The 27,996-nt window shown below is 32.6% G+C and overlaps 1 protein-coding gene across 9 annotated transcripts in view; it reads left to right on the top strand.

Moving 5' to 3' along the window:
* DNAH7 (dynein axonemal heavy chain 7) overlaps positions 1 to 27,996 on the top strand; it is a 271,696-nt gene that overhangs the window by 61,309 nt on the left and 182,391 nt on the right. For all 9 annotated transcript variants that reach the window (XM_074215444.1, XM_074215439.1, XM_074215442.1 and 6 more), the window contains 6 exons: positions 3,319 to 3,487; positions 6,671 to 6,773; positions 6,880 to 7,007; positions 16,125 to 16,337; positions 19,549 to 19,647; positions 26,653 to 26,901. In XM_074215444.1, coding sequence (XP_074071545.1) covers positions 3,319 to 3,487; positions 6,671 to 6,773; positions 6,880 to 7,007; positions 16,125 to 16,337; positions 19,549 to 19,647; positions 26,653 to 26,901 — 961 coding nt within the window. The remainder of the gene's footprint in view (positions 1 to 3,318; positions 3,488 to 6,670; positions 6,774 to 6,879; positions 7,008 to 16,124; positions 16,338 to 19,548; positions 19,648 to 26,652; positions 26,902 to 27,996) is intronic.

The raw sequence follows: 27,996 nt of genomic DNA on the forward strand, positions 1-27,996 counted from the left end.
AGGAGGAGACAAAACTTTCACTCTTTGCAGATGACATGATGTATACCTAAAGAATCCCCATAAATCATCTAAAAAACTACTAGAAATAATTAGTAATTTTAGCAGAGTAGCAGGATATAAAATAAACCCTCATAATTCCTCAACATTTCTATATATGACTAGCAAGTTACAGCAGAAAGAGCTAGAAAGAGAAATCCCATTCAAAGTAACCTCAGACAAAATAAAAATACCTGGGAGTCTACCTGCCAAGGCAAACTCAAAAACTTTTTGAAAACAATTACAAAATTCTTCTCATGAAAATAAGATCAGACTTAAATACCTGGGCAAACCAAGTGTTCATGGATAGGTCACGCTAATATATTAAAAATGACAATCTACCAAAACTAAACTGCTTGTTTAGCACCCTACCAATCAAAATTCCAAAAATTACTTTAATGAGTTAGAAAAAGTTGTAAGTAAATTTATATGGAGAAATAAAAAGGCAAGAATTAGCAGCAATTCAATGAAAAAAGTGCAAAAGATGGTGGCTTAGCCTTACCAGATATAAAATTATATTATAAAGCCTAAGTCCTCAAAACTCTGGTATTGGCTAAGAAATAGAGTCGTGGATTAATGGAATAGACTAGATGCAATAGCAGAAAATGATTATAGTAATCTGCTGTTTGATAAACCCAAAGAGTTCAGCTATTGGGATAAAAACTCTCTCTTCGATAAAACCAGTTGGGAAAATTGGAAATTAGTGTAGAAGAAACTTAGATTAGACCAACACCTCACACCCCGTACCAAGATAAGATCCAAATGGATACAGGATTTAGACATAAAAAACAATATTATTAGAAGATCAAGTAGTTTAGCTGTCAGATCTATGGAAAGGGAAACAGTTTATGGCTAAGGAAGAGATAGAGAACATCATTCAAAACAAACTAAATTTTAACTACATTAAGTTAAAAAGCTTTTGCACAGACAAAACCACTGTAACCAATATCAAAAGAAATGTAGTATATTGGTAAACAATTTTTGCAACTAGTGTTTCTGACAAAGGATTCTTTTCTAAAATATATAGAGAACTGAGTCAAATTTTCAAAAAAACCCAAACCATTCCCCAAGTGACAAATGGTCAAAGGATATGCAAAGACAATTTGCAGGTGAGGAAATCAAAGCAATCCATAGTCATGTGAAAAATTGCTCCAAATCATTACTCATTAGAGAAATGCAAATTAAAGCATCTCTGAGATACTACCTCACACCTCTCAGACTGGCCAATATGACCAGAAAGGACAATGGTCATTGTTGGAAGGGAAATCTGGGACAATAACACATTGCTGGTGGAGCTGTGAACTCATCCAGTCTTTCTGAAGAGTAATTTGGGATTATGCCCAAAGGGCAACAAAAATGTACATACCCTTTGACCCAGTGTCTATACCCTGAAGAGATGATAAAAAAAAAGGTAAAAACATCACTTATACAAAAATATTTATAGCAGTCCTGTTTGTGGTGGCAAAAAATTGGAAATCAAGTGAATGTCCTTCAATTGGGGAATGGCTTAACAAATTGTGGTATATGTATGTCATGGAACACTATTGTTCTATTAGAAACCAGGAGGGATGGGAATTCAGGGAAACCTGGAAAGGTTTGTATGGACTGATGCTGAATGAGATGAGCAGAACCAGAAAAACATTGTACACCCTAACAGTAACATGGGGGTGATGATCAACCCTGATGGAATTGCTCATCCCTTCAGTGCAACAACCTGGGACAGCTTTTGAGCTATCTGCAATGGAGAATACCGTCTGTATCCAGAGAAAGAATTATGGACTTTGAACAAAGACCAAAAACTATTACCTTCAAATTAGGGGGAAAATAGTTATATTATTATCTAATTTTACTATCTCGTACTTTTATTTTTCTTCCTTAAGGATATGATTTCTCTGTCCTCACATTCAACTGAGATCAATGTATAACATGGAACCAATGTAAACACCAACAATGCATTCTGTGGGGGTAGGAAAGCAAGAACGGGGGAAAAAAATTCTAAAACTCAAAATAAAATCTTTCTTAAATAAATAAATAAAGATAAATGAACAAACAAACAAATAAATAAATGAACAAACAGACTGATTGATTGATTGATTGATTTGCTTTGTCCATCCCTGCTACTGAAGTCCCAGTAGCTCTCTCTCCTAGGATAAAATGCACACTCTTCTATTTGACTTAAAGCTTTCATATTCTGGGTCCAGCTTACTTATCAGGTTCATGCCTTCCTACCCAACCAGTTTACTTGCAGTTTCCTTTAAATGATAGTCCTTCTTGCATCTCCTACTTTGCACAGGCTACCCTGATGAAATATGTTTTCATCTCACCTCTACCTCAAAGAAACCTGAACTAGCTTTAAGGACCTTCCTCATGATCCCTATAGTTTGTAGTGCCATTCCTCAGTGGAAATTACTTATTGTATATTTTATTTTTTTCTTATCTTTATGTTGTTTTGCCCTAATTGGAAATAAAATCATTGAGGGCAAAGATCATTCTATTTTGATTTTGTATCTTGACTAGTAATGTGTCTGGTATCTCTAGGCACTTATTAAATGAATGAATAATACAGTAATATTTTATTGTCATTCTTATAAATTTATAAATTTTAGATGAATAAATGAATATATTATGAGGGAGTATAATTGAAATGTAATAGTGTTTATATATCTCCTTTTGTACCTGTGATAGTAAGAAAAGCTAACTATACATTTTCATTTTCTGAATGTTTAGTAGAAGAAAAACAACTTTTGAGTTGTTATAATCCAGCACTCTTATTTGTTGAACTACTTTTGTTTGTTTATTAAGGAGACTATTATATACAATGCCACTTCGCTAATGTCCTTGGAAAATGTGGACTACTACAAAGTTGAATTGGATCACTGTACTCACTATGCTCAGTCTTTGTACAATTAGTCGTACAATTAATTGCATTAGACTTATCTTTCTGACAAGATTGTAAGCTCCTTGGAGTTAGGCACTGTGTCTTCTACTTTTTGACTCCCTATAGGGCCCATTTATATGCTTTTTGAATAATTGGTGATAAAGGGAAAAGAGGGAACTAAGACTGTGGCTTCAAAAGCAGTCATGTGGATTCTTTATAAATGAAGTTGATGGGGAAATACCATGAGGAAAAAAAAAGGAATACTTAATGATATTTCTTTGGAGAAAAAGCAGCTTGTGGAATAACCCCAGACTTCCAAGTAATTTAAAATTGTTCTCTTTTGTATCTGCATGAGAAAATAAATCACATATTTATACAAACATTATTTATTTTATTGATTTCAGAACTTTATTTGGAGCCCTTCACCTTCATCTTGGAGGAGCTCCTGAAGGTCCTGCTGGGACTGGGAAGACAGAAACCACCAAAGATTTAGCAAAGGCTGTAGCAAAACAATGTGTTGTTTTCAATTGTTCTGATGGATTGGATTATTTGGCTTTAGGAAAATTCTTTAAGGTTTGAATGATTCATTGTTTCTTTAAAGTAGGAAAGCATCTTAATGTAAGGAATATTTTGGGGCACATAGGTGGGGCAGTGGATAAAGCACTGGCCCTGGAGTCAGGAGTACCTGGGTTCAAATCCAGGCTCAGACTCTTAATAATTACCTAGCTGTGTGCCCTTGGGCAAGCCACTTAACCCTATTTGCCTTACAAAAACCTAAAAAAAGTGTAAAGAATATTTTAATGCAAAGCCACCATAAGTATCTAAAAATTATTTCTCTCTGTAGTACTTTTTATAGGAATTATGATCAACAAAAATGATTTATATATAATTATTTCTTATACATAAATTATTCTAATTCATTAACTATTAATTTGACTATAGGTAGACCTAATTAAGTTTCAGTGTTTGTTCCAAACCTACTGTGATTCAGATTCCCATCTTTTAGTAGAATCCGAGATATGTAAAAGTGAAAAAGTTAGTCTTCTATATAGTCATAACTAATTAGGTATTTTTCCATATTGTATATAGATATTATATTTCAGACCAGGTCCTTTCAATTAGAAAGCTTTAATCATACTCCTCAGTTTCTTGAAATGAAGTGTTGCCTTTATAAAGACATGGACCCAAAGGCTGTTAAAACATTTTGATTTTATGAAAAATTTATTTAGTTTATCTTCTGATTTTTAAAGAATTTCAATTCTGGATATTTAAATTAGATAAACAATTATTTTGTTGACTGACTAAAATTTTACTAATTTTAAACAATAAATGACTTAGAAAGCTTTCCTCTCAAAGATACTCATAATATTCCACTTTCTATATCTTGCAACCCCATGAGTTATTTATAATGATTGTCCTAATAATAGAATTTGGGAGCTGGGGGATAATATGTGTAGTCCAGCCCTTATTTTACAAACATGAAAATCAAGGTCTAGATAAGAAAACTGGTTTTCCCAAGTCATATAGATAATTTTTGACCAAAATAGGATTGAATAATGACAGCAACAACAATATCTAACATTTATATAGCACCTTGATATCTGTAAAGCACTTTGCAAAGATTATCTGCTTTTATTTTTATAACAAGCCTGATAGATATTGTTATTATTACATTTTATATGAGGAAACTGAATCACAGAGACTAAATGATTTGCCTAGGGTTTCAGAGCTAGTTAATATCTAAGGTCAAATTTGAACTCAGGTCTTCCTGATTCTAGATCATTTTTATTCACTGTGCCGCCTGATTGCATATCTAAATGTTTTTGGCACTATTACAAACAAACTGCATCTTTCTGAGCTGTTTCTTTAGTGAACAGTACTTGAGTATCTTATTGCCTCTTTCCACACCTGCAGTTTCAACCATGTATACAATAATATCTACTAAAAAATACTTAATAATAGAAATAGTACATGAAGTTTGCATAGTCATTGGACTACTGATTGATTAAAGAATCAATAGATAATATCTAATGATCCTTTACTTATTTTAAGATAATTATATTATTTTAGATTATATATAATTTACTTTTATTTCATATACTTATTACCTTCATGTTCTACTTAGTTGAATATTTTCTAAACCTACATTCATCTCCTAAATCCTATGCTACAGTAAATAATAAATAAATAATAAATAAAATAGTAAATAAAACCAGATAGAGTAATCTCTCTAAGCCATGACAGTGTACTATTTTTGAATGTTACATTGCTCTACCTAAGGGATCTGCCCTAATTTGGTTTTCATTTAATGCTATAAACAGAGCTTAGGGTGAGAAAATTGAGGCTTAACCAGAATTCTATACTTTAGAGAGTGATGATAACAGCATCTTTCTCTCTCCCATGGTCCCACATTCAATCCCACCTCCTTAGGAGGGCAAAATCTATCAGCATCTCATCCAAACGTTGTCTGGGATGTATTTCTCCTGACAAACTCAGATTTCAGCCTTTCCCTTCTTGCCTCAGATATAATGGTTTCTAATTATGGCTCTGCTAATAATTTTATATAATATCATCTCATTTATTCTTCATTACAATGGTGAGTTATTTTTCCCCATTTTAAAAATGAGCAATTTCCCCCTAAATTTATCTTTTTCAAAAAATATTTTAATATCCTTTTCTTTTTAAATTTTGAGTTTTAGATTGCCTTTCTGCTTCCTATTCCTCACTCTTTGAGAAGGCAAACAATATGATCTATGTGTGAAATCATGCAAAACATATTTCCATAGTCATTGCAAAGCAAAACAAAAAAAAGGCAAGAAAATTATATATGCATCAGTTTGCACTCAGAGTTCATCAGTTCTCTCTGGAGATAAATAGCATTTTCCATCATGAGTCCTTTGAAATTTTCTTGGATCATTGTATTGATCAGAATTGCTAAGTCTTTCACTTTACAGTTGATCATCATTACAATATTGCTGTTACTATATACAGTATCCCCTAGTTCTTCTTACTTCACTTTGTATCGGTTCATTTAAGTATAGGAATATGAAACTTAGAAGTTAAGTAATTTTTCCATAGTCATCCAGCAAAATGTCAGAGGCTGGTTTCAAACCAAGGTCTTCCTGACTGTCTAGTATTCTTTCTAATATTTCATGTTAATAATTGGTTTGCTACAAAAAGGGTTGCCCATTTGTAGGGAAACTGTAATGTAGGGATGTTGTCTGTGGCTATGAAACAAAACAAATCTAATTAGTTCACACCAAGATTAAACTATCATTAACATCATCTAATTAAATCACTTTATTTTAGAGAATTTATGAAAAAGCTAATAAACCAAAATGTGAATGCCATATAGGGTAAGCATTAGAAAGTAGGTGAATATTAAATCTATTTATAATCATCAATTCATAGTATTGGAAAAAACCTGTGAATTAATTTCATTTTCCAGATATGGAAAATGTAGGTAGGAGGCAGCAGAACCAACATTCAAACTCAGGTTTTCTGATTTCACATCTTGTGCTTTTTATATATCACAAATATATACATATGAAGTGGAAATCTTAAATTGTTCAAAGTCAGAAACTGAATTTATGAATATTAGTGATGAGGAAAATGAACTTTTATGAATATTAATAGGGAATTTTCTTTATGTCATATTTATGTATATATATGGAAAAGACTATATAAAGAGTAATCTTTTCTTTAAAATAATCTATTTGAATGAGAACAAAAAGTTTCATTACTGTATTCTCTTAGGGACTGTTGTCTTGTGGAGCCTGGGCATGCTTTGATGAGTTTAATAGGATTGATTTGGAAGTACTTTCTGTAGTTGCGCAACAAATTCTTACCATCCAGAGAGGTAATACACCATTATTTTTATATTACCAATTAGTAGGATAAATATAAAGCAAAAAAACACATTTTGACTTAATGTATCGGAAATATTTTGTTTTCTTTTACTGCAGGCATTAATACAGGTGCTGACATTCTGATGTTTGAAGGAACTGAACTAAAACTTGACCCAACGTGTGCTGTTTTTATAACTATGAACCCAGGATATGCTGGGCGTTCAGAACTACCAGATAATTTGAAGGTATGGAAGAAATAATGATTTCATCAATTCTATATTCATTTATTTTCATTTGCTTTATGCTTTTTACTCTGTGCTTTCACTCTAGCAAGAAGGTTATTTAATGAAATTTAAAAATACATTTTAAAGAGCATAGTAGAACTATTATGAATCAATTCACACCAAGATTAAACTATCATTAGCATCATCTAATTAAATCACTATATTTTAGAGAATTTATGAAAAGCATAAGGAGGATTTTAAGAAATAATAATCATTATTTAATAACCTGAGACCAAAAATTATTGGGAGGAATCGTAGTAAAAAATTGATGAAAATGTCCAAACTCTGACCCAGAGTCTCTTTTTATAAATTTAATTATATATTTTAAGTTAACCAAAATTTGCTTAACTTTCCTTTTTCCCACTACCATGGAAAAGAAATGTAACAAATATGTCTACTTAAGCTCTGTCAAAAAAAAAGAACGTATGTAATGTATTTCTGGTTCTGCTCACTTTATTCTGCATCAATTCATAACAGTCTTAGCATAGGAAAGAAATTCTAAATGTCTATCAGAAAAAAAATGTACACAACATATCACAGCTTAATTATGAAAATTATCTACATGAGAGAATACATACAATTTTAATTAATTAGAACTAAAAGAGACTTTAGAGATCATCTAATTTAACTACAGCGTTTTTCAGAGGAACTGAAGTTGGGAGAGTTCAGAAACAGTGGGAGATTTTGGTTTCTAGTCTAGTGCTTTAATAGTACTAAATAGTACTATTACTATTGATTTGACTCCTTTATATGCATTTAAAAAACATATTGTTGGTTAGACTCACAATTCATGAGACAATTTGAAAAGGTTTTTCCCCATTATATTTTTCAGAGGTGACTAATTATAGCTAGCTTGTTGTTTTTTTACATTATTTGCTTTTCTGGTATATCAATTCAAAATTTACTTATTTAGCCTTAGTAAAGAAAAAAATGAAAATGAACTATTTATATGGATGTGTTAAAAATTATTTAATATATTTTATCATAATTTCCTCTTTATAAAACTTGGATTTTGGATTTAGCATAGAATGGAATCAATCTGAATGACTAAAAGTCTGAGGATAGAAAGGGGAAAAAAAAATCTCACCAATCCCTTTAATAGAATTAATCAGTCTTTAATAGTTGGGTCTTGCCAATTGATTTAAGCTGAACTGTTTCAAGGTGCCCTCCCTCTGGTGCATAGTATTAATTCATTTTCCTTCCATCTTAACTCTGATAATCTCTTAAATCTTGATTTAAAATATTTTAACATAAAAAAAGTATTTTTAAAAATTCTTGGAATTCTCCCAAAGAATTTCAGTTTCTAAGGGAAATTGTCATGTTCAAAATGTGTTGTAAGAAAATAAGGAAAATCAATATACTGTTGTTACCTAATGTATGTACAATACATTTTTCTTAAAGAAAAAGGCATAGAATTTACATTACTTATGCATTAATATTATGTTATTTTAAGAGTTAGGTGCTTCTAAAAAAGTACCATGGGTCTCAGAAATTATTTTAATTTTATTATCTTTAAAGTTAGTTTTTATAGTTTATCAAAATATATGTACATCATTTTTCCCATTGCATGAAATAATTTATGACAGAAAATGTCATAAAAAATACTTATAGGATGGGGACACTATCTTAGGCACATCTTTAGAAAATAAATGAGAAAAAAGAATAAAAATGAGAAAGAGGGGGTGGCTAGGTGGCAAAGTGGATAGAGAACTGGGCCTGGAATCAGGAGTACCTGAGTTCAAATCCGGCCTCAGACACTTATTAATTACCTAGCTGTGTGGCCTTGGGCAGGCCACTTAACCCCATTGCCTTGCAAAAAACCTTAAAAAAAAAAGAAAAAATGACAAAGATATCTGCTATGCAGTGAAAATAATTCTAGAACATTCTTGATGCTGAAAGGTTGCCATCAATTATGACATTTAAACTTTAAAAATTAAGTGATGTAAATAAATTAACATAATGAGGAAACCAAAAAACTTAGAAAGCCACACTACTTTAGTAAGAAAACTCATTTATTAAATTTTATGGTGCAGAGTAAAGCAAGATCATGAGTTCCACTGCCTCATAAAATAATGAGGAAAAACAAGTTTAAAGAAAGTGTGGCAAAAGAACCAGGTACAAATTCATGCTGAGAATGTCTATGACTAAAGCTGGAGAGAGAACAAATAGGATAGAAATCATCTATCAAAGGTTGGATTTTTATAGAAAGTCTCTTTTCACCAACAATAATAGTGAAGTTACCACCTTTAGACTTTTTTTTTAGGTTTTTGCAAGGCCAACGGGGTTAAGTGGCCTGCCCAAGGCCACACAGCTAGGTAATTATTCAGTGACTGAGACCGGATTTGAACCCACGTACTCCTGACTCCAGGGCCGGTACTTTATCCACTATGCCACTTAGCCGTTCACCTTTAGACTTTTAATATTACAGTTCAAGATGTGCTTTTCGAGAAAATGAAAATGTCATTGAAGAAACAAAGATGAGAAAAGCAGCTGATCTAGATCAAGTATTTATTGAAGAAATCTGTGCTGATTGCAAGAGTTTAAGGGTGTTTAGGGATTGATTCTTAAGGCAGGGAATTGATTCTCAAAGAGGGGATTGATTCTTAAGGCAGGGAAACTGATTCTTAAGGAGGGGGAAAAATACTAAAGATGTGGAAAAAATAATCTTGGTCTTTGTTATTACCCCCCAAAAGGCAACATAGTGTCTATTAGCCATGCACATTCTCCATATAATGACCCAGAACATCTTTGAAAATGGCAACGGAGGGGCGGCTAGGTGGCGTAGTGGATAAAGCAGCGGCCCTGAAGTCAGGAGTACCTGGGTTCAAATCCGGTCTCAGACACTGAATAATTACCTAGCTGTGTGGCCTTGGGCAAGGCACTTAACCCCATTTGCCTTGCAAAAAAACCTAAAAAAAAAAAAAAGAAAATGGCAACAAAAAGGTTTTTACAGGAAATATTATATAATAGATTGTCTTTACTGTCATACAATTGAATGAAAGATTTTGATAATATTCTGAGCTTATTGTTTGATACACAAAAAGCATTTTAATAAGTAGAAAAAAGTCATCTTAAAGATTCTTCTCATACATGTGTCATAATTATTTAAGATTTCTTAGTAGATATAACAGTATTCATTGTCCAATGTTCAATGACCCAGTGATCTTTGATAATAGGGAGAAAACAGGAAAACAAGGAGACATAAACTAATTAGAAGTATGTCTTCAATATTGGGGGAGATCCAAAACAAAGTCCAAGTATGTGAGGTATTTTCTATCAAGGAAATGATTTAGAGCTGAAAAGGAGCTTAGTGGTCCAGCCCCTTCTATCTTAGAGATGAAAAAAATGAGGCCTAGAGAGATTTAAATGATTTACCTAAGATCATACAAATAAAAAGTTCCAGAGTTGAGATTTGAATTTAAATCTTCTGACTCCAAACACCAACATAACAGAAACATTTTATAGATTTAAGATTAAAACTTTGTAATTATATTTTTGTTTACAATGGATGTTTCCATTATGCTGAATTCATCAAGACTCTGGATGTCACAGAACCTACTAAAAGAGATCTACAGTAACTCAAAAACTTGGTTTATCCATACAGAAAAATAAATGGATGAAAAATTCCTGTTGTATAGACTACAATCTTCTGGATATTCTTTTTTTGACTCATCTATTAATATATGTGTCTGTGCGTCTGTGTATATGTATTATAGATAGATAGATAGATAGATATTGATATGGAGAGAGAGAGAGAGAGAGAGAGAGAGGAGAGAGGAAGGGAGGGAGGGAGAGAGAAAGAGAGGGAGAGAAAGATACCTTTTTAACATATACTGCAAGTAGATAATTAGATGAACCCAGAATTAAACAGAAGAAAGAACATACAGGTTGTATTGTCTTTGAGATATTGAAAAGTTCTTTACCCAGAAACAAAAGTTTATTTTGTTAAAAATAGTATTTTTCCTGTTGTGTTGTATGATTGCAAGACCTGGAATACTAATGTCTATATAAAACTGAAAAGTTCAGAGAGGTTCAGAGTAGGGTGGGCACTAATAAGTTTCATAGTATTAAAAACATGGAATTATTCATGAGAAGTTTTATAGAGGTTGTCATCAGAAAATTCTATTACTGGGAGGAGAAGAAATGGGCCAATTATGTGACAAAATGAAGGAATGACTGATGGACAACCTACTTGCTCCAGTAGTTTCCAAATAATGTCAAGAAAATCTAAGGAAGAACATTGGCATAACAAAAAAAATCTGACTGGTCTAAATAGCTAAAACTCATGAAAATTGTACTTTCCCCCCCCTCTTTCTTTTATTTGACCTTGTTTCCCTCCCAAAATAATTTCGTTATTATCTTTTCCAGTTCTCAATAGTATTTCCATTTGTTTAGTATAACTTGAGATCTTTAAATTAATTACAGTAGTAGAGTTATTTTAATTGTATTATCCTTGATCAACCATATGCCCCAATTATCTCTCCAATTTTCCCTTTATTTCTCTAAAGGGTGTCTTACAATTGTATTATAGAAATTGTATGTTTGTTTTGGGAGATTATCTTTCAAATATTGTATATATTTTATAGTTTTATGGAGTGGAGTGGAGTTTTCTTTTATTAGCTTTTCTTCCTAATTTTTGTACCCCATTACTGAAACTTGTGGGAAGAAATGGATGAATTGCAAGGGCATGGATAGATTTCATTGTTGGAGGGAATATCAATGTCAATAAGAAATTAGATTTCCTACTTTAGAGAAGTTATATTTGCAAAGGTTGAAACATTCTAAAAAAACTTTACTAAAACTTCAATTCAGAATAAATATTAGGAGAAAAAAGTTATCTAATTTCTAATCAAACTATGCCATATGTTTAGATTTCAACTAGTTCCTGAATAATTGGTAGAGCAGCAATCTCTACTATATTTGTGAAATCTCTTGAAAGAATGAGAAATTAAGGCTAAATCTGAATTTATATTCAACTCTAGTATTCATTATTACATTAAGCAATTTCTAACACTTCCTTTATATCACAGATTAAAGCAGGTGAAGAAAATGTTTTACATGATAATAATGTGTGTCATTAGGACATTGTTGGATATACTCATCCTGGAAATAGCATAGATTTGGAGATAGAAGAGATTTTGTAGATAATCTAGTTTCAAAGCCCTCAGTTTACAGATGAAGAAACTGAGGATCAGAGAGATTAAATGATATATCTAGGGTCACACATATACAAAGGTAGGGTTTGAATTCAGGTTCTACATATTCAAATCCATCATTTTTTCAATTACACCTGTGTTGCCTCTCTGTAGTTATGCTTTTTAAACACCAAAGCAATATTGGCATAATTAAAAATTTTGATTGGTCTAAATAGCTAAAAGTCACGAAAATTGTGCTTTTTCCTCTTTCATTTATTTGACCTTTTTTTCTTTCCCAAAAGAATTTTCTTATTATTTTTTCCAGTTCTAAATAGTATTTCCTTTGTAATTTGCTTGGCATAACTTGCTTGAAATTAACTTCAGTAGTTTTATTATTTTAATTGTATTATCCTTGATCAGTCATATGCCCTGATTATCTCTTCAATTTTCCCTTTATTTCTTTAAAGGGTGTCTTATAGTTATAGTTATAGAAATTTTATGTTTGCTTTGGGACATTATCTTTCAAACATTGGGTATATTTTGTAGTTTTATGGAGTGAAGTTTTCCTTTATTGGTTTTTCTTCCTGTTTTTTGTTATTATAGAAATATAGAAATTATTATATAGAAATAATATATAATAGAAATATAATTCTATTATGTAGAATTATTATTTCTATAATAGAAATAGAAATTATATTTTATATATAATATATAGAAAAAATAGATTTTTTGGTAATTTTTTTGTATCTTATGCTAACACTTTTTATCATTTTATTTAGTTTCTTTCCTTATTGATCTTCTAAGTATATCATATTATCTACAAATAAAGGTAGTTTTGTCCCCTCTGCTCATGTCTTTTTCTCTTGTCTAATTTTAGCATTCTAAAATTATATCAAGCAATAATGAAGAAATTGTATATCTTGCTTTATTCCTCCTTATACTAGGAATGTTTTTAAGTCTTTTTTAAATGCAATGATACCTCTCAATTTTAAATACATAATTTTGATGAAATTTAAAAAAAAGATGCTTCCTATGATTTTGTGTTATAGTGTTTTTATATAAGTAAATATTGTATTTTGTCAAAGGAACTTTATACAATAAGTAAAATAATCATATGATTAGAAAGCTGAGGAGGAACCTAGTTTCTAAAGTGTATCTGTCATATTGTTAGTGTGATCCTGGACAAGTTATTTAATTTAATATCCCAGGCAACTTGAAAAGGCTTTTAAGTTGCAGAACAAGTGGTGATCTTTAGTTGGAATTCCTCACTAGAAACTCCCCTCTTGAAGAAAATCAGAGATATGGTGTATATGTGTGTGTGTGTGTATACATGTTTTGAATAGTCTATATTATTTATTATGTTTGCATTTTTGCCTTTTTTCATGACTTTATGCCTTAGTCATTAGCTTTTTTTTTATAAAGGGGTAATGGAATGCACAGAAATATGTGTACTCTTTATTCAGAAATTTCAGTAGGTCAGGTTAAATATTTGTATTCAATAATTCGATTTTGTAGAGTTCATATTTATCTTATTGAATTTATTTGACTCTGAAGATTGAACAGTAAAGTCAATTATTGTATTGTCTTTTTACTTATTTTCCTTATGTTCTTTTAAGAACTAGATGTTTTTTAGTATATTTTCATTGGAGATTGTTATTTTTTTTATTATAGTAACTTTGTAATAGTTTGGTTTTCCCAGTTGTGTCTTTTGACTTTCTCAGTATTATCTTATTGGATGTCATTATTTCAATTTCTGTTTTTAGGGTTTCCTTGAAAGTGTAAAATATTTTGTTCTATTCTCATTTTCACTGTCACCATGTTTTAAATGTTTCTTTCATGCAGAAAATTGTTGAATTTTGTTATTCTATTTTCTTTTTTCCTTTTTATTGAGGAATTGACTCCATTCAGAATGTTATTTCTAAGTTTTCATTTTCTTCTATTAACACACACACACACACACAAACACACACACACTCTTATGTATTTACCATCTTTTTCAAATCAGCATAATTTCTGCCACAATTTGCTTAAACTAATCCGAACCTAATATCCACCTTCCTCCACCACTACCCCCATTCCCATCATGCAATACAATCTCAATATTTTCAGGTTTCCTATTTTTGTTTTGTTCTCTCTCTCTTACCTTTCCATTTCCAAAATCAGAATGTAGTACCTAATGCTCTCTCTCCACCTCATTTATTCTTCTGCTTCAGAGAGTTAATTTGCAATGCTCCTTTCCAAGAAGTCGTTTCCTTTTGCCCCTTTTCTTATTTCTTTACTCCTTCTTGGATTCTTACCATGAGTGCTAATTTTCAATGAGGCATCAGATAAAAAAGGGAAAGTTTCTGTAATTCTATTTTGAAAGCGTCTTCTTCATCACTTTCCCATTTTGATGTCATGTTACCTTCTCTTTGAACATATGACTCTTTTTTTCTATCATCCCATATACAGTTTTGCTCTTAGTCCTTAAGACCCTTGACTCAAAATCTTTTTTTTCCTTCTCCAAGAAGTGTATATGCAAAATTGATTTGTTAATGAAGAGATGAGTTTTCACCTGAAATATTAATTCACTTTCTCTACTTCCTCTCAAGTTTTACTGGTATTTTGTACAGAGCCTGACTCAGACCAGTACTTTGGTAGTTTAGCTTCAATATTGGAATAAAATGAGACTCTGAAATCCTTCAATTGTTAGGAAAAAGAGAGCAAACCATAGAGTGAGAAGGAAATTTAATATGGATAAGTCTAGAAAATCCCTGCATTGATTTCACTGAGCCAAACTCCCATGGTGACCACCAGCTAAGGATCTCAGAGTCCTTCTAGCTTTTTCTGACTTCTTTATAAATGAAGAAGTTATATAATGGTATGAACCGTTGAATCTAAACCCAACAAGTTTCAAAAAATGTTTCAATACCTTTTAAGCAAAAGCTAGTTTTTTCTGCACAAGGGGTGGGGGGGGAGAGGTTAAGATATTGCTTAACCCATATATGGTTACATTTTTAAACTCAAGTTGGTATCGTGGTTAGAGCTTTGAACCTGGAGTCAGAAAGACATGAGTTCAAATCCAGACTTAAACATTTAATAATGTGTGACACTGGGGCAGCTAGGTGGCGCAGTGAATAGAGCACTGGCCCTGGAGTGAGGAGGATAATAATAGCCTACATCCTGGAATTGTTGTGAAGATCAAATCAGATAATATATGTAAAGCTCTTAGCACAGTTTCAAGTACATAGAAAAGGCCCTACTATCTATTATTCTATTACTCAATATATGCTTCTTCAAAAAAAAAAATAGAACTGTTCTCCAGCTCCCATTCATGACTTTGTGTAACCCTAGACAAAAAACAAGAAAAAAGAAATTGCATTTCTGTCAAAAACTTAATACTATTGATTAAATGCATTTTGAGTAATAATAAAACAAAAATGGAGCAATCCATGCCCCAAAGGAGCCTACATCCTATTGAAGGAAAGAACATGTACATATATAGTTATATACCAAATGTACATACATGGTAAAGTAAATGTAAGGTCATGAGGGAGGAATGCAGTCAGCTTTTCTTCCTCCATCTAAAGATTCTGTTTTTCTAAGTATTTTCTATAGTTTATTTTTTTATTTTCCTTTCCATCCTATCTCCTACTTATTGATAACATGTTGATATATGTTAATTGCATGATGAACTAAAATGTAATCAAAAATATAATTACAAAAAGTTTTAATCTTAAATCTATAAAATTTATGAATTTTAAGAAAAAAGTGAAGTCATATTCCTTATTACCCTAGAATGATAGAATATTTTTTCTTATGATTACTTTGTTGACTGAAAAGACTTTAATGCAAATTGAGACTCTTGCAAAAGCACATAATGATGCAACTTATTAAATTAATAAATATTAAAGATAATTATTTTTCTGATTATTTTTAAATATATGATTGTTTTCTTTAATAGGCTCTCTTTAGGACAGTAGCAATGATGGTACCAGACTATGCCATGATTGCAGAAATTGTCCTTTATTCCTGTGGTTTCGTTACCGCTCGGCCTCTGTCAGTGAAAATTGTAGCTACTTATCGTTTGTGTTCAGAGCAATTATCATCTCAACACCATTATGACTATGGAATGAGAGCAGTGAAGTCGGTGCTTACTGCTGCTGGGAATCTGAAGGTATGAGACTCCAGTGTTTCTTGCATATCATTATTACATTACTTGATCACACTGCTATGAAAGTTGTGTCATCAGAAAATCAATTTGCCGGTTATTTCAAGCACATGAAAAATATACACAATCGGTTAAACTCTTTTCATTAAATTGATTAGATCTTCCTGCAGTTCATGGAGGCATTCTGTTTTTTGCATACATTTTAAATGTTATCAGTATAATTTTAGAAAAACTTGTTTTGTAATTTTCTATCCATTTAAAATTTATATTAACATAAATAACATTGATTACTTATACCTTTTAATACAAAATGAATGATATATACTAAAAAGTAAAATGGATTTGTAAATGTTTTGAGATCTTTTAGTATTCGTATGCATGTGTTTTTTTAATTGATAATTAGTGGATATATACAATTCTAGTCAGTATACTAATTATACATTCATGTGTATGAGGTACTGTTTTGGGGGCTTTCTAGATCTAGACTAGCACTTTGTTGCTTCTAGTTGGAGTATGGCTGAGGAATGGGACTTTTAGGGTAAAGCAGGTGTACAAACAACTAAAGTCCAAGACATAAAGAGGCACAAAAAAGATGCAGTGAGGAGGGGAGGTGTGGAGCAGAGGGATTCCACAAATAGGGATGGTTGTTGGAGGAAGAATAATTTATTCCAGTCAAAGAGAACAATATGAGCAAACTGCCGAGTAAAGGACAGCCTAGGTTTGGGAACCATCAAGTAGTACAATTAAGTTGAAAAGATTAATGTCTAAGCAAGTAGTGGGAAATAAGTCAGGAAAGAATGATCAGGTTCAGATTGGAAAGGCCTTGCATGCCAAGTTAATAATTTTAGATTTAATTTAAAAGGCAGTAGAGATCTATTGAGCAGTTTGAGCAAGGAAATGAAAGGATCAAAGGAGTGCTTTGACAAGATTAAATTGTAAGCTGTATAAAAAATACATTGGAGATGAAAGTGGTAAGTCTGGGAGATCACTTATTAGTCTAAACTATTTTATCTTGAAAGATAACATAGGGTGATGATATATATGTAAATAGAAAGGATGGATGAATTGGAAGACATTTCAGAGTAGAATCTACATGATTCAGCAACAAATTGAATGAGTAGGATAAACAATAAGGAGCATTGAAAGATATTGCCTAGGCTTTTTGCCTGGATGACTAGGAGAATAGTGGTACTATTAAAAGAAATTGAATCAGGTGGTTTTTAACATACCAGTAGAGCATATAGGCAGGAGAGGTGAGAAGACTGTTGAAAATGCAGTAATGGAGTTTCTTAAACATTTGGGTTATATTTACAAAAGACATTAATCATAATTATATTGATGTGAGGTTTGATTGATTTTTAATTATTTTCACTTGACTTGAAAGCCTTCCATGTGATGATATAATTATACCTTAATTGCTTCCATGTGAGGGGAAAAAATAGATAAATCACAGGAGCTACAAAATTCACTAACATGATTCTTGTTGTTTAGTGACTCAAGATACAATTTCTATATATGTAATTTATTAAGTTATAGGTCAAAAGAAATTGTACTCATTTTTATTCTGGGTGTTCAACTTCTTAGTCGTAAACTCCTGTTTCATATTACTCTATTCAATTGGAAGGCTTATTTTTTCTCCAGTAAAAAAAAAATGACAATTAGAAGAAATAATTTGTATTTACCTATCCTGACAATATTGTATTATGGTTGAATAAAGTGAAATGATTCAGAATATAGCATATTCCATCTCATATTCCTTGACCATGTACTGAATCAAATATTCAGCAATAAGTAAGTGCTGTCATTCTTTGTTAAAATTCAAATTACAATTTCCAAGTACTTTCTAAGTATAAATGCTCTAGCTAGTATTTTTAAAATTTTTTTAATCATAAATTGTGGGGGAAAATGAAATTTCACATGAGATTGGACCAAACAGGGTGTTTTTATATTTTATTTTATTACCCTTCATAAGCAGATTATGTTATGAAGGCGTATAATGAGATATCTTAGAGTTTTAAAGTAAAAGAAGATATGAGTCAAGTTAGTGGATATCAAGCAATATAAGACTCTTAGAATAAGTAATTTGACCAAGAATAGGCAGAAAGATGTAATAAGATGCCAAATAGTAGGATATTAGCTTCTGGATACTCTTTTCTTTTTGAAAAATTTACCACAAGAAAATAAGGAACCAGCGCCTAGGATATTTTGTTTTAGAACTGAGCTCTCAAGTGATCACCTAATCCAAAAAGCTCCTTTTACAGATGAGGCAACTCAAGCTCAAAGCCCTCATGACTTCCTCAGAGGAATAATTTGAAGCACAGGGATTTGAACCCATAATCATCTAAAGCCTATGTGCTTCCTCCTTAGAGCAGATACTTTTAAAAGAAATATCTGTAGTTTTTAATTAAATGGAATTATGTTGGCGGATGGGAGAGAAATGATAGATATTTCTTTTTTTTTTTTTGGCTCAGTTCAATAAACTTATGAAACCCCATTCAAGACCAGGACTAGAAACCTATTATCAGACAGTTCCAATTTTCACTCTATTTGTAAGGTACATTGAGTCATCCACAGTCACTTTTGAAGTACAAACAAGTGGATGGCAACACAAAAGCTAAATTATATATTCATCAGCCACCTGGTTAAGGTTTTGACCTTTCTAAAATGATAATAACCTTAGGCTAGATTTAGATTTATATTTCTAGAGAAAATTGCAAAGTATAGGAATAATGAATAAGTGGAAGTATTTTATTCTAATCATTTGGCAAGTTGACAACTTGCTCAAGGTAAAAGAAATACCTTCAATAATGTAAAAAAAACCTAAATTTAAGATACTGCACTCAAATTCAAATGAATGAATTTTAATTGCTAGAAAAAAGGACTGGACAAGTCAAATAAATTCTCTGTATGTTAGACAACTATTTTATGTATAAGTTGCTGAATTGTGTTAAGGAGAGCTTTAACACAGGAAGTTCCTTTCATCAATAAGATAAAAAAGAAAAAAGATAAAGAGAATTGAAGTAAAATAAAAATATACAAATCTTGTCTGTACTGAGGTATAGATATCTGAGTAGAAAATGTATAGTAATCCTAAAATTGATCCAAAAGTCAATTAAGACAATCTAAAGATTATAATTTTGCATTTAATTTCAAATTTATTCTTCTTAAAGGTATCAAAAATAATTTGCTATATAAATAATAATGAATTCATTTTTAGCTAAAATATCCAAATGAAAATGAAGAAATTTTGCTGCTTAGATCCATCATAGATGTGAATCTGCCAAAATTTTTATCCCATGATCTACCACTTTTTGAGGTGAGAACATTAATTTTTATAATACATCAAAATTCCTATCATATTATATTTATCACAACATCAAGCCTCTAAATGAATTCTGTAGCAACGGAACCCACAGAAGAAAAGAGGGGAGTATTTTCCAGCAAGGTCTGTCGAAGGTAGAACATTAAGTGTCCCCAGGGCAGGGGCTAGAGGTGGGGCATGAAAGAGATCAACCAGAGGTTCTCAGTTACAGGAGAGATCTGCATGAAGGCCCCTGCAGTCCCTATTCAGCAGGCCAGTGGCACAGCAGGTCAAACTGGAATTCCAATACAGATCCTGAGACTCCCTATTCAGCCAGTGAGATGGCTGGACAACCCAGCCCAGTGAGCATGCTGCCAGTGTTCTCAACACAAATGGCTCAGCCCAGTGAGGAAAGTCTTTACGGTTCTCAATGTGGAAAGGCTGTGAGTAGAACTCCCTCCCAACCCTAGAAGCTTGGGACAGTTCTCAGTAACAAAACTTAGATTGAATAAGAAAATTCAGGGAAAAATTGGGACTCTAGAAAGCTACCTTGGACATGAGAATGGGCAAAACACCATCTCAGAAGAGTATGGAAGAAAAAGTACTACATGTGAAACTGCAAAGAATATGAATTGGTCTCTAATCCAAAAAGACTTCTTGAAAGGGCTTAAAAAGGATTTTTGAAATCAATAGAAAAATTGGAAAAGATATACAAGAGAAATTCAACATCTTGAAAAAGGAACCTGAAAAACTGATTGAATATAATAAATCCTTTAAAAATACAATTTAGCAAATCCAAAAACAAATGGAAAAAGATTACAATTCCCTTAAAAATAGAATTGACTAAATGGAAAAGATGCAAAAGCTAACTGAAAATAATTACTTGAAGAATGTACTGGGGCAAGTAGAGGCTAAAGCAAAATCAAAAAATGAAAAATAACTCATTGGAAAAACAACTGATGGAGAATAGATTCAGGAGAGGTTAATTTAAGAATTAGATCAGGAGAGATAATTTAAGAATTATTGGAGTACTTGAAAACCATGATCAAATGAATAAATAAATGAAATGGCCTGGATAAATGAATGAATGAATGAATGAATGAATAGAATAGCCTGGACATTCTCTTTCAAGAAAGCATCAAGGAAAATTGCCCTGACAATCTTGAACCAGAGGGTAAAATAGTCATTGAAGGAATCTCCAACCACCTCCTAAAAGAGATCCCAATATAAAAACACAAAGGAATATTGTAGTCAAATTCTGGAATTATCAGATCAAGGAGAAAATTCTGCAGTTAGCCAAAAAAGAAACAATTCAAATACAAGGAGCCACAGTCGGGATTACACAGACCTTGGCAGTGTTGACATTAAAGAATTGAATGACCTGGGATATGATACATCAGGGACAAAGAAGCTTGAATTACAATTATCCAGCAAAATTGAATATATTCTTTCAGGAGAAAAGATGGATATTTAATGATATAGGTAACATTCATATTTTCCAGATGAAAAAAACCAGAGCTGAACAAAAATTATAATATTCAAACAGGAGACTCACAAAATACATGAAAAAGTAAATGAGGGAAAGAAAAAGAATGTTATTCAATAAGATTAAACTGGTTTCATCCTTACATGGGAGGATGATATAGCTTTTGAGAGCTGTGTCTCTATTAGAGGGAGTATACTTGGTATGGAGATAAATTGATTTTGATAGGATGATTTAAAAATTAAGACATTAAAAAGTATTGAACTGGGATGGGAGAAAGGGGGAGGCAAAATGGGGTAAATTACATCATATGGAGAAGCTTAAAGAACCTATTACAGTCAGAAAAAGAGGAAGGGTGAGAATTACTTGGATTTGGCTGAAACAGAGAATAGTTCATATACTCAGCTGGGTTTAGAAATCTATTTTACCCTTTAGGCATTGGAGGGGAAAGGGGGAAGGGAAGGGAAGGGGAAGCTGTTAGAAGGGAGAGGGAAAAGTTATAGAGGAAAGAGGAAAGAGGAAAGAAAAGGGAGTGAGGCTAATAGATGGGGAGCAAATTGAGGGAGGCAGTTTTCAGTTTTCAGAAGCAAAACACTTGTGAGGAGGGATAGGATGAAAGGAGAAAGAAAAGTACAGATAGAGGGCAGATAGCATGGAAGATAGTGAAGAATTAATAAGTATATCTGTGAATATGAATGGGATGAACTCTCCCATAAAGCCAAGGTAGATAGCAGAGTAGATTAAAAACCAGAATCCTTTAATATATTGTTTACAAGAAACACATTTGAAACAGAGATACACCTAGTAAAGGTAAAAGACTGGAGAAGACTATATAATGCCTCAACTGAAGTGAAAAAAGCAGGGGGAGCAATTCTCATCTCAGACAAAACAAAAGCAAAAATAGATCTCATTAAAAGGGATAAGGAAGTAAATTACATATTCCTCAAAGTTACAATAAAAATGAACTAATTTCAAAACCAAACATAAATGCAACAATGGTATAGCATCCAAATTCTTAGAAGAGAAGTTAATGAATTACAGGAAGACATAGACAACAAAACCATACTGGTGGGGGATCTCAATCATCTATCAGAATTAGATAAATATAACCAAAAAATAAACAAGGAGGTGAATAAGATATGGTAGATTTCTGGAGAAAATTGAATGGGGGATAGAAAGGAATATACTTTTTTCTCAGTGGTATATGGCATTTATACAAAAATTGACCAGGTATTAGGGCATTTAAAAACTCATCAATCAAATGCAGAAAAACTAAGATATTAAATGCATTATTTTCAAATCAGGATACAATAAAAATCCCAGTGATAAAGTGCCATGGAAAGGTAGACTAAAAATTAATTAGAAACAAAATAACCTAATTTTAAAGACTTAGTGGATCAAATCATAGACATGATTAATAATTTCATACAGCCAAAGTAGTTCTTGGGGGAAATTTTATATCTCTAAATCCTTAAATGAATAAAATAGAGAAAGAGGAGATTAATGAATTGCATAATGCAACTAAAAACATTAGAAAAAGAACAAATTAAAAATCCCTAATTGAATACTAAAGTAGAAATTCTGAAAATCAAAGAAGAGATGAATAAAATCAATAGTAAGAAAGTTATTGAACTAATAAATAAAATTGAGTTGATTTTGTGAAAAAAGCAACAAATAGTTAAACCTCTGGTTAATTTGATTTGAAAAGAAAACAAATTACAAGTATCAAAAATGAAGACAGTGGTGAATTCACCACCAATGAGGAGGAAATTAATAATTTGGAGCTATTTTACCCATCTGTATGCCAATAAATTTGACAATATTATTGAAATGGATGAATATTTACAAAAATATAAATTTCTCAGATTAACAGAAGAAGAAATTAAATACTTAAATTACCACATTTCAGAAAAAGAACTCCCTAAGAAAAATCTCCAGGTCCAGATGGACTCACAAATGAATTCTACCAAACATTTAAAGAACAACTAATTTTAATTCTGTATAAACTACTGGAAAAACTAGGTGATGAAGTTCTGCCAAATTCCTTGTATGATAACAATATGGTGCTGATACCTAAACCAGGAAGAGTCTAAACAGAGAAAGACAAATTTCTCTAATGAATATTGATGCAAAAATTTTTAAATAAAATATTAGCAAAGTGATTACATCAAGTTATCACTAGAATAATACACTATGATCAGGACGAATTTATGCTAGCAATGCTGAGTTGGTTGAATACTAGGAAAATTATTAGTATAATTGACCATATCAGTAGCAAAACTAACAGAAATCATAGGATTATTTCAATAGATGTTAAAAAAGCTTTTGACAAAATACAGTAATCTGTTCCTATTAAAAACACTGGAGGGGAGGAGGAGGAACCAAGATGGCGACATGAAGGGATCGAGTCTTAGGAGCTCTCTGATAAAAACTCATAAACTAAGGACTCTAAACTTTCGAGATAAAGAACCCACAAAGGGACCCAGTGAGGCAGTTCTCCTACTCAAGGTAAGCTGGAAAAGAGCAGAAAGGCTCTGCTCCCCCGCCAGCGGGGTAGCCCACCAGAGTGAAAGAACTTCAGCCTCCCGGAGGCAGCACCAGGGCGCTGGGAGCTGCAGCTCACAGCAGCAGAGGAGTCTCCCTGGGGAGCACTGGCACAAAGTGGGGGAACAGAGGGGGACCTCTGCCAGAGCAAGCACTGGAGCCCAGCCCTCAGGGCACACAGCCAGCAGCCTGGTCTTTCCGCAGCCTAGACTGGGAAACAGAAGCAGGTGGAGCTGGTAAGCAGGAGCCCCCAGGGCATGAGCCCATTGAGCTGAGGGAGGGGAGTAAAGAGAAACTGCTAGCTCGGTCCTCTGCCCCTGGAACAGGACTCTGGAGCTCTGACCACATTCAGATCCTGATCGCAGTCTAGGCTCCCCTATAGAACAGCAGTGCCCCCCCCCCACCTCAGCCCCGTGGCAGAGTGGCGCTTATGGTCATTCACAGACCAGGAGGGAGGACAGAACCTCACACACTGAGGCCCTTGTGGGAGTGTCCCAAAAGCTCAGGAAGCACCCCCAAAAAACAGGCTTAGGCTGGGAAAATGAACAAAGAAACAAGAGGAAGACCATTGAGAAATATTTTGCAAATGAGCCCAAGAAGGATCAAAATACTCAGTCTGAAGATGAGGAAGCACAAGCTCCTGCATCTAAAGACTCCAAGAAAAACAGAAATTGGGCTCAGGCTATGATAGAGCTCAAAAAAAGACTTTGAAAATCAAATGAGGGAGTTAGAAGAAAAACTGGGAAAAGAAAGGAGAGAGATGCAGTAAAAACATGAAAATGAAGTCAGCAGCTTAGTCAAGGAAATCCAAAAAAATGCTGAAGAAAATAGCATGCCAAAAACCAGCTTAGGTCAAATGGATAAAACAGTTCAAAAAGTTATTGAGGAGAAGAATGCTTTAAAAAGCAAAATTGACCAGATGGAAAAAGAGATAAGAAAACTGTCTGAGGAGAATAATCCTTCAGACAAAGAATAGAATTCAGGGAGATTGATGAATTTACCAGAAATCAGCAATCAATACTTCAAAACCAAAAAAATGAAAAATTAGAAGAAAATGTGAAATATCTCATTGAAAAAAACAACTGATCTGGAAAACAGACTTAGGAAAGATAATTTGAAAATTATTGGAATACCTGAAAGTCATGATCAGGAAAAGAGCCTTGACATCATTTTCAAAAAATTACTACAGGAAAATTGCCCTGATATTCTAGAAGCAGAGGGCAAAATAGAAATGGAGAGAATCCACTGATCCCCCCGAGAAAGAGATCCCAAAAAACCAACCCCCAGGAATATTATAGCCAAGTTCCAGAACTCCCAAGTCAAAGAGAAAATATTACAAGCAGCCAGAAGGACACAGTTCAAATATCGTGGAGCTGCAGTCAGGATCACACAGGACTTAGCAGCAGCTACATTGGAAGCTCACAGGGCTTGAAATACAATATACCGGAAAGCAAAAGAGCTTAGAATGCAGCTAAGAATGAACTACCCAGCAAGGCTGAATGTCCTCTTCCAGGGAAAGAGATGGACTTTCAATGAACCAGGGGAATTTCAAAGGTTCCTTTTGGAATGGCCAGAGCTGAACAGAAGGTTTGATCTTCAGATACAGGACTCAGGTGCTCTAGAAGTTTTCTACCTATGGAACTTCCTAAACTTCTTGAGTTCTGGATTTCTAAAACCAATACACCGATACCCTTATCAGAATACTGAGATGATCTATATTTCTAACCACATGAAAACTACTCCAAATTCACTGGCAAAACAATAATAAATAATTTTATTGACATCTATAGAAATAGTTATGTTAATAATTGTAGTGAAAGCATCACTTAGAAATTTCAATTCATGTTTATTCAATATCATAGAAGCATTGTGCATTTGTTTCTTAAAATCCATGGGTTTTGATATTGCACCAAGAATTTTATTTATTATTGATCATAACAACTGTCCAGAATACACAATTCATTTAAATGTCAAAAAAAAAAAAACACTAGAGGGGGCAACTAGGTGGGACAGTGGTTAGAGCACTGACCCAGTAGTCAGGAGGACCTGAGTTCAATTCTGGACCCAGGCATTTAATAATGTCATAGTTGTGTGACCTTGGGCAAGTCACTTAACCCCACTGTCTTGCACAACAAAAAAAAAAACAAACAAAAACATTAGAGCATAGAAATAAATGGAGTTTTCCTAAAACTGTCAACACTATCTAAAACCATCATATGTAATGGAGATAAGCTAGAAGTATTACAAGTAAGATCAGAGGTGAAACAGGAATGCCCATTATCACCACTATTACTCAATATTTTATTAGAAATGTTAGCTTTAGCAATAACAGAAGAAAAAGAAATGGAAGGAATTAGAATATGCAAAATAAGGAAGCAAAACTCTCACTCTTTGCAGATGATATCATGGTATACAGTATGAGAGTCTTAGGAAATCAACTTAAAACTACTTGAAGCAAATAACAACTTTAGCAAAGGTGCAACATATAAAATAAACCCACATAAATTATCAGCATTTCTATATATTACAACAAAACACCCCAGTAAGAGATAGAAAAATTCTATTTAAAATCACTGTAGACTCCATAAAATAACTTTGGAATATTCCTGCCAAGACAAATTCAGAAACACTTTTCATACAAAATTATGTATAAGTAATTGGACAAATATCAGTTAATCATTGGTAGGCCAAGGCAATATAATAAAAATGAGTATTTTACCCAAATTAATTTATTTATTCAGTTCCTATCAATCAAATCAAAAAATTACCTTTTATTGAACTAGAAAAAAGTAGGAACAAAGCTCATGTGGAGGAACAAAAAGTCAAGAATATCAAAGGAATTAAAGAAAAAATGTTATATTGTTAAAATTACTTTTATATTACATGAATTTAAATGTTTTATCTATTTCACATATTAGAACTAGCAAAATTTTAGCATCTTTGTGCCTAATAAAATATAATAAATATATACATTTGAAATATTCCCTTGACAGGGAATTACTTCAGATTTGTTTCCTGGAGTGAAGTTGCCTAAACCAGATTACAATGATTTAATGGCAGCTATTAAAGATAATTGTGATGAAATGAATTTGCAAATGACTAAATTCTTTTATGAGAAGATACTACAAATATTTGAAATGATGATTGTACGTCATGGTTTTATGATTGTTGGAGAACCATTTGGTGGAAAGACAAGTGCATATCGAGTTTTAGCTGGTGCCTTGCACGACATTTGTGAGAAGGTAGGTACTTCATGAGTCCTTGCATTGAACTGGGCAAAGTGTTCATGAAGGTACAGAACCCTGTTTTTAAGTCCTATCTAACTTGTTGACATAAATTGTATCAGATAAGGGACAGCAGTTTCTAAAGCTCTGTGATATCTGGATGCTTATAACATATGAATGTATGAGGTAAGGAAGTGAAAACCTAATTTATTGTGGGAGAGGGCCAAATAACAGAAGGGTATTTGAAAGGTGGAAAGCTTCCTCTTTTCCCATCATTCAGGATAAAAAGAAAGTGTGGCACTATGCAGTAGATGTTTAAAATTAAATTAAAAGAAAGAAAATTCACCATAAGGCATAGCCTAAGGGCTTGAGGCTTTTGAGGTCTTGAGATAATTGCTAATATAGTGTTAGAAATTAATCTTTGAAAATCTCATTTTTCTATATTAGTATATTTTATTTTTATTTTCTGTTTTGTGTTTGTGCATAACTTGATACCCTTAAAAAGCTTCTTGAACTCTGTCAGGTCTTAAGTGCTTAGTCATAAGAGAGGAATCTATAAGAAGACATAAGCATTAGTATTTTAGCTGTCATGTCATACTTTTCAATTATAGTTTAATGTGTAATTTATTGGATCTTTTAAATTAGAATTGTTACCTTGTTCTGCCTCTTTTATCTTATACTTGTAAAACTGATTAAAAGAACACTCAAGTATAGAAATTTATATTTGTTTATTAAATTTTATCTTATTTCCTTTGGTCTATGGCTCTAACCAAGCTAGAATGGTGGGGGGGGATCCACTCTTTTCTGGTTATTTATTCCACTCCAACTTGAATATGCTGATTGTCAGAGCATATGACTGAGTACATTTTTTGCAGGGCAGCTCATTATAAGACTCAGATTATTTCAACAGTATCTGGCCTTATGGTTCTTCACTCTTGATATAGAGAGATTTTTGTTCTGCTTCATAACTGAGCCAGCTACCATTGACCCAAGAGATGTACATACTTAGGGCAGAATCCTCTAATGGATCTCCTTGGGGAGACTGAAGGAAATCAAGGCTTAGTTATTTGGGCCACCAGAAGGTTGGTGGTTTAGAATGAATGCTGGCTAATG

This window comes from Macrotis lagotis, chromosome 1 (assembly GCF_037893015.1).
Source record: "Macrotis lagotis isolate mMagLag1 chromosome 1, bilby.v1.9.chrom.fasta, whole genome shotgun sequence".
NCBI classification, from domain to species: domain Eukaryota; kingdom Metazoa; phylum Chordata; class Mammalia; order Peramelemorphia; family Peramelidae; genus Macrotis; species Macrotis lagotis.